Source organism: Serinus canaria, chromosome 4 (genome assembly GCF_022539315.1).
Source record: "Serinus canaria isolate serCan28SL12 chromosome 4, serCan2020, whole genome shotgun sequence".
NCBI classification, from domain to species: domain Eukaryota; kingdom Metazoa; phylum Chordata; class Aves; order Passeriformes; family Fringillidae; genus Serinus; species Serinus canaria.
Genome location: NC_066317.1, coordinates 33,168,058 through 33,183,103, shown reverse-complemented (window position 1 = coordinate 33,183,103; position 15,046 = coordinate 33,168,058). Strand labels below are relative to the sequence as shown.

The 15,046-nt window shown below is 36.2% G+C and overlaps 1 protein-coding gene across 2 annotated transcripts in view; it reads right to left on the bottom strand.

Moving 5' to 3' along the window:
- The window catches only part of TLL1 (tolloid like 1), a 125,557-nt gene that overhangs the window by 67,280 nt on the left and 43,231 nt on the right, over positions 1–15,046 (bottom strand). The window contains exon 2 of one of the 2 annotated variants that reach the window (XM_009101170.4): positions 2,888–2,998. In XM_009101170.4, coding sequence (XP_009099418.3) covers positions 2,888–2,998 — 111 coding nt within the window. The remainder of the gene's footprint in view (positions 1–2,887; positions 2,999–15,046) is intronic. The other variant, XM_030239410.2, reaches the window with a different exon arrangement.

Here is a 15,046-nt window from a genome sequence, read left to right as displayed (position 1 = left end):
AAATTTTAATATCTATGCAGAAAATATATTTTTTACACAGACTCTTAAATTCATATTACAGATGAGAAAATTCCATATAAGGCAAGTGAGTGTGGGGCTGCTCAGTGAATAACAACGTGCCTAATTATTTGCATTATGCTGTCACATAGCTGCTGGCTCCCTTGAGAAAAATTTTCCAAATTTTTAAAAACATTTTAAATAGATGAGGTAATAGATTCCTTTCCAACAAGTTACAGGGTAACTATAGCATAAAGTGCAGAGGATAGAACATTGATCATCATTAATGTAATTGTCTCTCATCTTCTCATTCATTTTATAAAATAAGGCTTATAGCTAAGCATTCCAAATAAATATTTTAAAAAATCATTATAAGCATCAACTGTCAAACATAATAGAAAAGCCCTAAAGAATCCTTTAGTTACTTAACTGTTATACCATATTTTTAGGGGAAAAAAACCCCCAAAACACTCTTCTGTCTTACTGCAGTCTGTGCATTTCATTTAGTGAAAAACCAAAGAAAAAGTCTCTCAACTAAGTTGTCTCTAAGCTGTCTAACGTGCAGCCTTGCCAAACCATATAGACTAAAAAAAACCTTTAATTCCTATTTGCTGCATCTTCACATAATTCAGACAGGATAAGGAGGATACTTTTGGCAGTTTGGACTTGTAAAACTATACACATAAACGTTATCAGCTTTACTGGTTTTTTTGTGTTTACAGTAATTATGCATTTTGCTTGTACAAAATGAAAAATAAAATGACAAGGCCATACTCCAAGAAGCTCACAGATTATCTGACCCTACAAATCCAGGCAGATAATCCTCACAAAAAGGAGCAGTCACATAATGTGAATCACAGCCTGTGAGCATCAGGATTTTAATTAGAGTTGCAATAACAACTGTGACTCCACCACTTCCTCTTGATGGTTAACAAACAAGTATCTAATCCTTTTACCTGATGTCACCTTTAGTCTGAAAAAATCTACAGCAGAAAGTGCTCAGAAATCAAGCTTACAATTCATTGCCACTCTGTCTGTAACTAAGACTAAATTTTGTTTTCTAGATTCCAGATATCTAGCATTGCTTTTATTCCTATTCCAGTTGCTACCTAATGAGCTAGTTGGCATTTTGCTCTTTTGGAGTTAGGGGAGAGGAGCACACAATTCCTAGTTTACACATCAAGAATGTTGTAAATTTAGGAAAATAAATTACACCTATGAAGTGTAAAATTGACTATTCTAATGCTCTTTTTGGAAAGATCAAGAATGTTGAGGGTTCACTGAGAGCATTTATGAAGTCATTAACTTAGGAGACTTTTCTCCCAAGTTTTTCTCTCACTGATCATCACAATTACATCAAGACTCTTTGTGCAATAAAGGTAGAAAAAACTGATGCAAATGCATTGGCAATACTTAACAGGGTGATTCAATATCCTGAACAGGAGACCATCCACAAGAAAAGATAATGTGCATGTCACAAAACACATAAGAAAGGAAAAACTAAGTATTAGAAAATTAAATATAATTTTAAAAATACTTACAAATGTGTAATTTTGTGTGGAAATAAAAAAATAATAATAACTTTGCAGTTAAAAAGAAAAAGTAGAAAAGCAAAAAGAAGTGGGAGTCAGCAAGCCAAAGAAATCACTTGACTGGATCCACTTTAAAGGGGAAATGACTGATGTTGTTCTACATTTTTTCAAAAAACTAGCGCCTGAGATATCTGCAAAGGCAATTAAAACTATTTGTTTGGGGGAGAGGTGAGCAGAGTCCACTAATTCTAAGATCCAGTCCAGATCTAGATGTGATCAAAAGTTTTTCTGTTTTGCAAATTATGAGTGGATGTAAAAGGAGATAAAATAAATTTTCAAGTTGTCGTAAAAATACTTTAATCACAGCATCTACTTAAAATGAACAAAAATATTTCTAAATATATCGATATTGAAAGCTTAAATTCAAAATTGCTTCTTTGGTCTGAAAATTTTTTTCCACATATCAGGAATAAGTTATGCTAGCTCAGTTCAGGCATAAATAAAGCATGCTTAACAGAAAAGAAATCCCAGTAATGAATTTTTACATTTTCTAATAACACTTGTTCCAGACTTCTCTCAGTAAGTTGGCTTTTTTTGTATCATAACCTGAAAGTTTACAAATTCTCAGTTATCAATTTACTAATCACAGCCTGAAAGCATAATTTTTAGACACTAGACAGACATCCATTTAGGCATGGATTACGTTTTCTCTCTTGCAAACAGACATTTACACATTAAAAAAATCTCTTTATCTATCTGTCTGAATACCCAGCTGCCTCTGTTAATCAGATTGCAGCTTCTGGTGCTAATGCATTTTATGTTAACAATAGCATAGAAATGTGTATTAAAATGTCAAATAAATAGTTGGTTTTTAGACAAGGCATATCTAGCAAGGATGACAAACATATTCTAGTGCTTCCTCTAGGTCTGGGTATAGAACAGAGTGAAGCAGTAAAAAAGAAGCAAAAGGAGGGGTTGCAATGCCAGCCTTCCTACTTTGCCTCCAGGATACCACATATGTTCTCCATGGTGTGTTTGGGCTCCGCTATCAGGAACTTTCAGTGATGAAATCAAAGCTTTGTACAATTTCCTTTCCCACATGACCACCTGCAGAGCAGACTCTAATCTTCCTACCAGTTTCTGCTCCTCAATTCAACATGACATTTTTCAACAGAAATGCTGGAATGAAATTAAATGCTTTGCTTCTCCTTTTCCCTAATGTGAATCTATAGCTTTTGTTTAATAACTTTTCTAAGTGTAAGCTAATATTATCCAAGACATTTTGCTGACTTTCCACATTTAAAACACAGAATTAACTAACAGGAAAAATAAATTAAAACAAGGTTGAAGTAGCATACCTGTGTTATGGCCAAGTCTTTCGTTGGAGTGCTGTGTAAGGTCAATCGTCCTGTCAATTTGAAAGATTTTTAAGTCTTCATCATCTAAGGCAATATCTCCCCAAAAGACAGCTTTAAATAAAAAAGAGCTCAATTTAATTAAAGAATTATTTGGACAATAAAGCCAATCTGAAGAATATAATGCCATGTTTACAACCTTTGGGAAAGTTTATGACAAACATATTTACATCACATATATTTCCTCACTGATCTACATTTTTATGTGGAGAAAATAAGAAAACTACCCAGTAAAAGACTAGTAACTTATTCCAGAATCTTCATCTATTTGGTTTCTTTGTACATTACCTAAAGGCAGTAACTTGAATCTAGAGTCATTCTAGTAATAATTTCTATTATGAAGTTTTCTCTATGTAAATACAACAAAGCATAAAAGACCCTGAGATGTGAATATTTGAACTATGAAGTAAAATATAGACATTTCTGAGAAAACTGAACCTTTACATTTCCTGACATCTTTCTAAAAATACTAATTATTGAAGGAGTTTTTACTATGATTCAGTTGCTTTATATATTACATTATGTTTTGCTCAGATAATTAAATCTATCTGTTTTCTGTTAAACTGAGAAAAGAAAAACCCTTTATTTTTTATTTTCCTCTCAGTTTATTTGTATGCTTTCCTTGTAAATTTAATCTCACAAAAGATGCTTTCAGATTCTTTACTTTTCAAATCTCCAATCTCTTTTTAACCTTCCTTTGGCCTTTTTGGTGGATTTCTTCTCTCTTTGCTTTTTCTTTTGTTCTATTTTCTTTCAGGTTTTTTTCTTTTTCACTTCTTCATAGGTAACTCATCTTCCCAAAGCTGCCTCTACAACTCAGTGGACTATGATACAATCCCACTTCCAGGAATTCAGAATCTATAACCTCAAACTTTCATCTCCACCTATTTTTGCTGATATTTTATCCTGAGATGTCCCTGCCAATTCAAAGGTTAAAGCTGAATTCACAGCCATATTCTCAACTGCTGGGAATGAAGTCAACAGAGCATGTATCAATTTACAGGAGCTGAAAGTGGTTGTTTATCATCTTTATCCAAATTCCTCCTTTTCCTGTTCCTTCAGAGTCATAAAACCCCTGGATTCAATCTCTGTTTCATCTTCAGCTCCTTTCCTTTTTTCCCCCATCGAGGGAGACATCAGTAACTGCTTGGTTTTTTGTTACACAGCTCTACAGAAAACTTTCTTCACTTCTACCCAAATAAACCCTAGTCCCAAGTCCAGCTGTTACCAAATCAACCTCTCTAGTATTCCTCCATTCACACTGATCCTAAACACTGCTGTTAAATGTATTCCTCTTCTCTGCTGGCTTTTCATATCACACTTTAAAGACCACTCATCAGACAATACTCTCAACACAGTAGTTTCATGTTGCTGCAAAAGTTACCCATTTCTCAGAATATGATGCTCACATTCATTGGTGTTGAATTAAATCCACTTTAAAAAGTTTTTACTTAAAAGACAGGTATTTTTAAATAACTCCAAGATATTGTATTGCCTCCATCAACTTACACAATTTTTCCTGAACAAAAGGCAGCTATGAGAAATTATGTTGAATATGCCTTTAGCTTGCTGTGTAAAATAGCTTTAAAACATCCCCAGATCATCTGCACAGTGCTAATAATGAAAATATTAAAAATTAAAAATGAACCTTTTCAATTCAAAACACGACCAATATTTTATGTCTCCTCCAAATATTAATATTTCTACACACATCATTTTTTTTACACAAGATAATGGATCTTAGAAACCACAAGCATTTGAGACAATTACTGAAATTGTTCAGTCTAGCACTTTGTGAAACACTATCCTGCCAAGGATCACTGTTCTCATGCTCATGTTGGTCACACTGGGGACATCATTCCTCTAGCTAACCTGTTCTCACCAGGGATGGTTTTACCATCACATCCATCAAGACACAAAGCCAGTAACAGCTCAAGATGTTTGTGTCTCTTTTCCCTTAAGCTCCTAAGAAAAAAAAATCTCAAATCATCAGGGTTTTGAACAGTGAAAGAAGAAAGTCAGTAGTCTCCATCTGCTTGAGCTAAATATTATTTACTTTTATAAACATCTTTTGGAGTTTGCTCTTGAATGCCATTCATAATGGAGACCTCTGTATAAGCACATGAACAGATTGCAAACTTGAATAATCAGAACAAAGTTGTAAAAGGAAGAAACTACTAACATTTCTGTCTATGGAGACACAAGGTGCCCCAGCAGAAGCCACACAGACTGCCCACACCAAACTCAATGAAGTGTTAAAGCTTAGTAGCAAGGCCATTTTCCTTTCCTGGTGATTTTGAGAGTTAACAAAAGGAAGATTCCAAATTAACAGTGGATGATGCAAAAGATAGCCCACTGACAGAAATGCATTAGCAGAAATCACTGGTTTCTGTGTGTAATACTGATGTATAAATAGGAAAACACAAGGCAAATCAAACTTCCTACTAACAATAAAGTAGGAAAAAAAATGGAAAATATCTACCCCTAGTCCTGGTGATGCATCTGTATCATTTTTACCACTTAACTGTGGAAACATTCACTTAAAGATGAAAATACCAAGCCAAATACTAAATCCTGTGAATTTGTCTGACATAAAAGTATCAAATTTTTGGGTACATAGGTAAAATATACCTTAGTGTTCAGGCAGTGTGGAGTAACTTTGTTGCCTTAGAAAAGAAATTTTTGTTAAACACCTGGAGCATTGGCTAGGTTTTGTTAGCAACCAAGGACCAGGTTGAGTTTACCAATAATATAACCACAGTAATTTAATAATAAGTCCTGATACAAGTGTCACATAACCATAAACAAGTAAAGTATGTGACCAATAGCAGCCACACTCTCTGACATACTAAAGAAATATGAATAACCACTAACATCAGAAATAGATAAGATTATTTATTAAAATACAATGGAAAATTTGGAACTTTCTTCAGGCCATTAGTTCATTTCACTCAAGGCAATTCTGTTTTGCAGAAGACAATAAACATGCCAAAACACAGCAACCTGGATAAAATTATCTCATTTGACTTTAGAAACAGCCTAATAAGTGTCACTTTATTTCTACTGAACTAAACCTCTGATCATCTGAATTAATTTAACTTTACCTAGCAAAAGAAACAACAGTTGACTGGATGTTCTTTAATTTCAATGCAGTCCAAGCAATCAGCAACTGAGACAAAAAGGGAAGTGATAACTGCTTTTTAACATTTCACCTTTTTTTCCAATTAAAGATCTGCACTGGATATTCTGCCCTTCAAAGAAAAAATCACAACCCTGACATAATTATCAAAAAAGTTAAAACATTATCCCCCAAACCTATTAAAAGTATCCTTTAATTTTTGGGAATGCCAGTTTAAGTGTCAAAATACTTTGTAAGAAGAGAAGACCATAGTTTTATCTCCTGCCTTAAAGCTTTTATGGCCTGAAACTATCTGAAGAAGTCACTTGGTATACTTCATCATGTCACAAACCAATGCTAACGTTACCGAAAGCAAGCAGAGGATTGTTTGGGTATGCAAGGCATGATGTTAAAGGCTTTGCTAAGAGCATGTTAGGATTAAGAGCTTTACTAGCTCCCTCCAAGGAACTTCTGACAGACTTGATCACTTCAGCTGTTCACTCATTTTTCACAAGTATTTAATTCACTTGTTTCATCTGGAAAATTAACAAGAATCTGATAATCAATTGACTAGGCAAGGAAACAAAACTGAAACAAGTGGATAGAAAAGCTTTCAAAGTGATCCAAACAAAACTTAATGTACCTATACTTATTTTAAGACTGTGTCATATTATCTCTTATCCTACCTATTTATTCAGTGATCACAAAAACTTGATATTACAGATGTTTTTTTTGTTTCTTTTGAAAATGGAAGACTGCCAATGAACTTAAGAAATATCTGTTGAATATCTGAGACAGTATTAATTGCAGATAAAAAGGAATTCAAATAGCTTTTATTATATAAATGTTCTTAAGAACAAAGAAAATGGATCTTTTTGTCCAGTACTTGATAGAGACAATACTCTATCACTCCAGATTTCACGCCAGGTAGTTTTTGTTTTCTCTTTTCATATGTTTTATATGGCCCCAACATGATGCACTCAAATTCAAATTCAACAGAGAGAATACACTCAGCTGTTTCTGAAAGGTGGACAAAACCTGGTTATGCAGTAAAGGCATGTTTTTGTGTAACAGTGGAGAAGGATTTTTGTAGAGCTGTTAGAATAGAGAAGACACTTAACCAGCAGATGCAGTTCTGCTTTCACACAACTCAAAAGCTCTCAGTTACACAGCACCTTCAAAAAGGTCTTATAAAAACAAAACACTGCCACGAAAGCAGAAAAGTTTGCAACCTGTAGTCAATTAGCTCACCAGCACAAAACAAACAGGAAAATAAGTAGGATGTACAATTTTCAAAGAAGAGAGTTGAATTATTTTATGTTTATAGATGCACACACATGGTATGAGTCAATGAGCCTATACAATGACAATAAAAATATCTTTCACAACTTGCAAGATGTCTGGAGGAAAGAAATTATTTGCTAAATACCATAGGGCTGCAATATGTAGTAGGATGGCTTATTCTAGGATTTGAAATATCAATTAACATGTAAGTCTGCAAAAAATAGGAGTATGTTCTTATTATTGGAATAACAGAATTACCTACTTTAAGCTTCCTCACAATCCCTCCTACAATTTTGCTTTTTAAAATTCAAATCATAAGCGGCCATTTTTTAATAAAATATATTCCTGCTAGCATTCATACCAATATTGACAACAACATAAAATGCAAGTAGGCTGGGATTGCGGGTGTTTGTCCCTACAGCACAGCAGCACAGCCCAAGAAAACCAACTTGACCTTGGCGTAGGTCGGGACCACTCAGCTAGCCCTCAGAGACAAGCAACACCCAGAAACCATTCCCAGGGCCTGACTTGGTCTGATGACTCCTCAGAGAAACATGTTCAACTGAGACCTTCCCAAACTGAGATGTAAACTGAGATGTAAACTGTGATCTTGTCCTGTGAGTAGACACAGAATTTTGACAGAGGGATTACTCCTATACTGAGAAGATGCCAATGAAAGGATTAAGGCAATAGTAGAAGACATTTCAAAAGCAAAGACTCAAATTTTGGTATGCTACTGGGAGGGTAAAGCACATGCAGCTTCATCCCCATTGCAGAAGCTGCCAAGAATGGACAACACAAAATATTAAATAAATAGAAAACTGCAAGGCATAACAAGGAAATCTGAAGAGCTCCTTTAACATCCTTCGAGGTGATATGCTCAACACAAAGCAAAGCCTGCCCAGTAATTCATGCAGTAGGAGGTGTCAGAAAGTGTGTTGGACAGCTTCAGGGCAGATATTCATCTAAATCCACATGCACAGCAGTTCCAATTAGCAGACTCTTCTACAGCTGAGTCATTGAGCACTTCCCTGTAACAACACAGCTATGAGCACTGTGTTCTCTCTTGGTGAGTCACTCTATTCCATACAATCCGTTCACAACTTATATAACTGCCTCTAAATCTGAACAGAAAATGGAAAGATTAAAGCTAAGTAAATGAAGACAATTTTACCTCATTACAAGGACAGCAACATACACTACTGTAACTAACCTTATTCTCTATTATCATTGTCTTCAAATTATTTCAGTCTAAGATTTTCAGCTGCAATACACTTCTTTTTAGAAATTATCAAACTGAGAACAAGACAGGGCAAATAAACAGCAAAAGATCTTGTGTACAACCATGAGCATAACACTGCACACCATACCATGAACTCTTTCCATCATTGTTTATCACAAGTGCTGCCTTCAGCTGTAACTGTGCAATAAATTTCTGCATTGCCATACAGTGCCCACAAAACTTTCAAGCAAAAGTTAATTTAATCAAGTGTTAAATAACTATTCAAATCAATTTGCCCTTTTATTGGACAAAAGTATGTCAGAGAAGGGAAGTTAAGTGAAACTTTACCGGCATAAAATAGAAGACCAAGGTAGCCTATTTTCAAAGACATATGAAAAATTTGCTATTTCATGATTTTCAGCATGCAGCATTTGCAAATCTGCACAACTCCAAACAATTGTCATTGAAATAATAGATATATACTGAAATAACTTATATACTTGAAAAAGCTCACATAGGCACACCTGAAAAGGGATGTAACACCTCTGACAGGCTGATTCCATGTTTCCACATAAATGATATAAAATAGCAAGTTCATCAACTTGTTCATCAACTCATACCAATTCTATTTTTTCAAACTCACAATCAGAAAACAATTTTCCCTAAGCAATGTATCATTTCCACTTCTATCAGAAAATAAAATAATGATGACTAAATACTTCAAACCTCTCCAGACTGTACACCAGTAGGAAATGCATTCCTCCATACTTCTGAATGTGGCATCCCTTGACAACAGCTCACATGGACACACAAAGCTACCCAGAAATGTGGTAGGTATGTGGCCTTAGAAGAACAAATTGTAATGCAATTTACTAGAAACTTTTATGACACTATTTCCATGTTGACAGCATTATCTGCAACTCACCAATGTCTCATATCATCCACCCCTAGAAATCCTCCCAGCATTCCCCAAACACAGCATTGGGCTTCCTTCCTTCGACCATGTGCTCAGATTTATAGGTAAGATGTTGGCAAGGCAACATCCCTATTGGGATATTCAGGTACAAGATACTTTTCTCAGAAATCATTGAAACCAGACAGGTCAGCTAACAGGGAGCTAACTCCTTATTGCTGCTCCCAAGTTACACTTAGGGAGCCCCATCTGAGGTATGCAGCTTTTCACTACAGCCACTCAACACTATTTCCAGGAAGTGGCTACCAAACTGACCCAACTAGGACAGAAAAATAACCAGGTAGGACCTGACTGGGGACACAGAAACAGCTGTAGAGCCAAAGGTAGGGGAAGAGAAATAATGGCTGGAAAGCCATCCACTATCCCACAGAGTCAACTCGTTCCAGACAGCCCTTCCAGGAGCACGGCAGTCACATCACAGGGCAGGCAGGCCACAGCACTGGGGTATGCTGGGCTTTTTCAAAGCAGGAAACACCTCATATAAAGCAGGACTCAAAAGGAAAATAGAATAACTTTGACACCATTTATCAGAGTAGAACCTTCACTGACCAAAAGAGACACTTACAGAGCTTGATCTTTTTGGAAAAGGACACTAATTTGCTTAATATGCATCTTTATGGCACAGATAAATCTCAATTTACAAATACCATTTACTCTGAGCTAATTCCAATTTTTATTTTGTTAATTTTTAAATAGTGATTTTTTTTCCAATTCCATTTTCCTTCTGCTTTGTTTTTTAGTGACAATTTCCATATTTCTTTAAAATTAGTAAAATAAAAATAAAAACTTAAAAAAAGCAAAGACAATTCTGACAGAAGTTGCAATCTTAGGTAAAAGGACAAGCTTTACTCCTAAACTTACTGCAGTGTGTTCTGAGGACAGGCTCTTCAATATTGCAACAGCTACTCTGTGAAAGGTTTTGTTCTTGGTTAAGCTGCTCAGCCTGGCAAGCTTCCTGCCTTTCAGTAACTATTTTCTTTTTTTGTGTGAGATCATCATCAACACCACACAAGCTCTGTAGCTGGTAAAATTGATTGCTCATATAATGGGTTAACCACTGAACTTTACTGCTCAGCAAACAGTAAAGGTGCCTGCACACTGTTGGCAAAAGAAACAGCTACACAGAGAACTTTTCTTCACCACTATTAACTGCCTCAGGCCAGATATTGGCAAAACAATGGTACAGAGAAATCATCTCAAGGAGACCCACTTATCCATCCTACTATTAACATGTCTTACTACAATTTTCTACTATTGCAAGCTTTTAGGATGCAGAAACAGAAGCTTAAGAAAAAATAAATGGAATAACAAGGCTTTCTTCAGAGCAGTTACTAACCACTGTGAAAGGAAAGCCACAGCAAGGAACCACTGACTCTTGGGAAGATCCATGAGTGCCAAAAATATAGGGCAATCACAGATAACGTTGGTTACCACAGCAAATGCTGAGCTGCTTTATGTGAAACCACATGTTAGAAAACTATCATTTCCTGGCCCTGTTACTCCTTCTGCCACTGAACAGCAGAGTGGAGAATACAATTCTCCATCTTCCTGGGAAAGTTGCTCATCACCCCTAGCAGAAACCATTGCAGCAGAATTAGCTAGACTTCAGTTTAGTGAGAACTGATTGAGACTTCTAGCACAGAAAAAGAACCTGACAGGTCATGAGAGTTTTTTTGCTGCTCCCAGAAACCTGCAAATGCTGATTTCTGCTATAGCTAGCTTTATTAAGGAGGCTGGAAAAATACACCAGGGGGCAAATTCAGATCAATATTACCACAACAGTCAAAATTACCCCAGATACCCCTGTGTGACCACTATGATGCTATAATATTCACCTTCATTTTACCCTGAAACTCCATTACCCTGCATGACCTTTGGGTCAAGATCTACAAAATCAATTCTATGGCTACATTTTCTTATAATTAGGAAAAAAAAATACTCCATGAGGCAAAACAGTGAAATCTTTTTTAAAACTATTGAAAACTCAAACATTTAAGACTGGAAAGAAAAATCTCTAATTTCTTCTGAAATTAAGAACAGATTTTAATGATTTTAATTATTTCGGTTACTTAGAGAATAGGGAAATGGATAACTTCAGAAATAAGCCACACATAGATGAATGGAGAAAAATCCTTGTTGGAAAGCAAGTTGTCAGTCTGAATGTGCCACCTACATGGAACAGCTGTTAGGGCTGAGACAGACACAGCAGCTGCACAAGGCCTCCCCAAAGATTCAAGTCTTAGACATTTTCATTAAAACACCTAGAAAATAGAATATCAGCACCAAACCAAGTGAATTACAAGCTAACAGATAATGCATGGCACAAGTCAAAAGATTAGTTTAAGTAGCTAAAAACAGGGAGGTAAAATCTTTCATATGCTTTTCCAGCCAGCATACTTCAGAAAAAAGGTAACTTCCAAACCATTCCATGGAATTGAGGTATTATTGAATTGTAAGGATTTCAGAGAATAAAGTCCCTTCCAAAGATGAAGAACAAAATTAAGAAAAGATTTATACATAAATAGACTACTGCTGGTATGTGGCAAATCAGATTTGATCTCAAATTCAATTTAACCTCCCAGCATTTCAGCGACAGTAAGTCACAAAATTAAGTAAAAAATTATTGTTTCTGATAAGATGAAGGATTAAATTTATAAACACTACAGGAGAGTAGTAGTTTCCTGGTCATACACCTTTGTAAGCATATTTCCCTGGGTGCTTTCTTCTTCCACAACACCCAGGCAAGTCAGATATGAATGGCTCCCTCTGAAAGAATCCTGGTACAAGGACAGCACAATCATGGCCAAAGCCAGCAGAGCCCAAGCACTGCACAGCAGCTCTGAGGGGAAAGCAGCAGCAGCAACCTGGGGAGAGGAAACATAATAAAAAAATAAAAGGAATAACTACTTAGATAAGCTATCTGGCTCTGGCAATACCAGTCCTCAAGAAATTCCACAACCATAACATCTTTCCTCTAGTGTTACAGGTTGTTACTATGGAGTAGAATGGGATAAGGAATTCAGTTATTAGGGAAAGAACTCCCCTAGTAATTTTGTTCTGCAACGACAAGAAGCCACAGCAACACTTCCTTTATAACTTGGCATTAGAACGTAAGGAGCATGTCACAATAATGTTACAATAAAGCAGCACTGATATATGTGGAAACCTTCCCCTTCTGTACCTTTTCCTCATCTATGGGAAATGAAAAAAATGTTCATTTTCTCACAGACATAAAAGCCCAAGTAGGCTAAAGTAAGTAGTACCTCTAAAACAGAAAATCCTGAATAATCATTAAATGCAACCAAAGATTTATACAGAAAGCCAAATGGCACAGAAAGGAAAGTGCATATCTAAGGGATTATCTGGCATTCAGGATCAAGGTTGTCATCATACCCCATGAAATAAATATTGCTCCATTTACATCATCTTATATTTAAACACGGAGAATTATTGAACTGTATATAAATAAACCCCTATTATAGGTTTCAGAAGTGATTTTCATTATCAGCTGCAGCTTCCTGTTTCCATCATTTTAGTCATGAACCTCACTTAAGTCATTCCATCTCATATTTTAGCACATCATTCTGTGACTTGGCTCTGTGAAAAAGACAAGGAAAGAGACTAAATAGCTCTTAATGCTGCTTTTTTTGGCAGTGGTCCAGTGCTTAATACAGTCAGTTCTGGGTATTGGACCAAGGCAATTCTACATTTCTGTCTTCATATTCAGTAGTTGTCTCCTACCACATTTTTTTCCTTACCAGAGTACAAATTTTAGTCAATAAAGCTAAAAAGTTGAAGCCTGATTCCTTAACTCTGTATCATGCAATTCATGTAATCGTTTAAAATAGAAATGATGAGTCCCATGCATCACAACTATTTTCCTTGCTTGCCTCTGAATACTGTTTCCTCCCTCTCCCTCCCCCCTTTGTAATTTAAGTGGTTGGGTTTTATTTTCCCATGGAGACTCTGTACAGCTGCTGATTATTTTTTGGACACAGCAAGTAAAAGAGAAAGTGAAAAATTATCCTTAGAGTTAGTGAGGTGACAGTAAATGTACAGTGGAAAAGAATTGATGTTGTCCAACGCCTAATACCAAGTATTAAGTAGAACCTAATATTTGATACATCTGATTCTTACATAGTTTATTATTTTGAGCAATTTTAGCCATGAGAATATTTGAGACAGAAGTTATTCCATTGTTGTAGTATTTTTCCTCTTGATGGAAACTATGAAACCTCATTTCATCTTTGCATTTATTTGTTTGCTCTTGAAAAGCACTATCCAGCACAACTGCTAAAAGCTTTTTTAAATCCTTGTTTCTAACCAGTGAAGACTACCAGCTTCCTGCAAGGACTCTGCTGCAAGCCAGCAGAATCCCCGCCCTGCTCTGAAGAGAATTATGGCACTGAGTCCACACTTACTCATTTCCTAGTTTTTGGCACGGTGGCAATTCAAGTGTCATCCACAGAACTTCAGCGGGGGAGGCAGGGGAGAGGACAATAAAAAAATGCACAACTTCAGCTTTCTCCTGTGCCTATAACTTCTTTGCAAGACTGTATTTATCCCCAGACTTGTGAGGCTGCAACCACTATTGCCTCCCCCAGGCTGCCACAAATTGATTAGGTTAAATTGTGCAAATTTGCAGTGGGATTTTCATAAGGACTTACAGTTTCCTACTTGTTTGCAGCCGATTATCAGGCTGATGCATCACAAGCAAAATAAAATAAAATCAATCCTCTGGTGAGAAACACCTGAGTCCATGAATCTAAATACAGACCATTCTGTGGTGTAAAATGGTAGCTATGTGAAGGTTCAAGAATTTCACAAATCTTAAAAGAAAGCAAACAGTTATACCTTGGTTAGGCTTTCTATTTCCATAAAGTCAGCCTCATGCTGATCCTCATTTTATAGAGCATTTTAGCTTGCATGTCAAACTGAAACACCAAAGGGCCAATTCAAATAACAGATCCCGACTTGTTCTCCATGTCAATTATTCTTCTCTTCTTGCCTTCATTAAGTCCCTGCAGCTCCTTATGCACTGCTCACCACCAGATTTCTTGTGCTCCTTTCTAATAGCAGCCCATATGTTAGCAGGAACAGTGTCCCGGGGTCCATTTGCCATCCCACTCGCAGACACTGCTTCTCCCCTTTCTGCTACAACAGCCTTAATTGCAGCTGCTGTTTGCACGAATACAGAGAAGACAGATACTAAGTATTTAATTTTTTTTAATGGAGTTGTTTCTTAATTAATAAAGATGTTACTGCCTAAATTATTCTCAGAGTATTTTCAGATGTCTTTCAGTATAATTCAGGAGCTGAAACAAAGTGCATGAGCCAAACACGATGTTTCTAGCCAGCTCACCCTGGGCTAGCATGGTCTGCTGGCTATGAGGGCTGTGTCTTTTGACAGCAACACAGTGGTGACCTTAAATAACCTCTTAATATAGCTCTGGAAATAGGAATTACACAAGATGCTGAAAATACTAAGCTTCTTTCAAGCTCAGA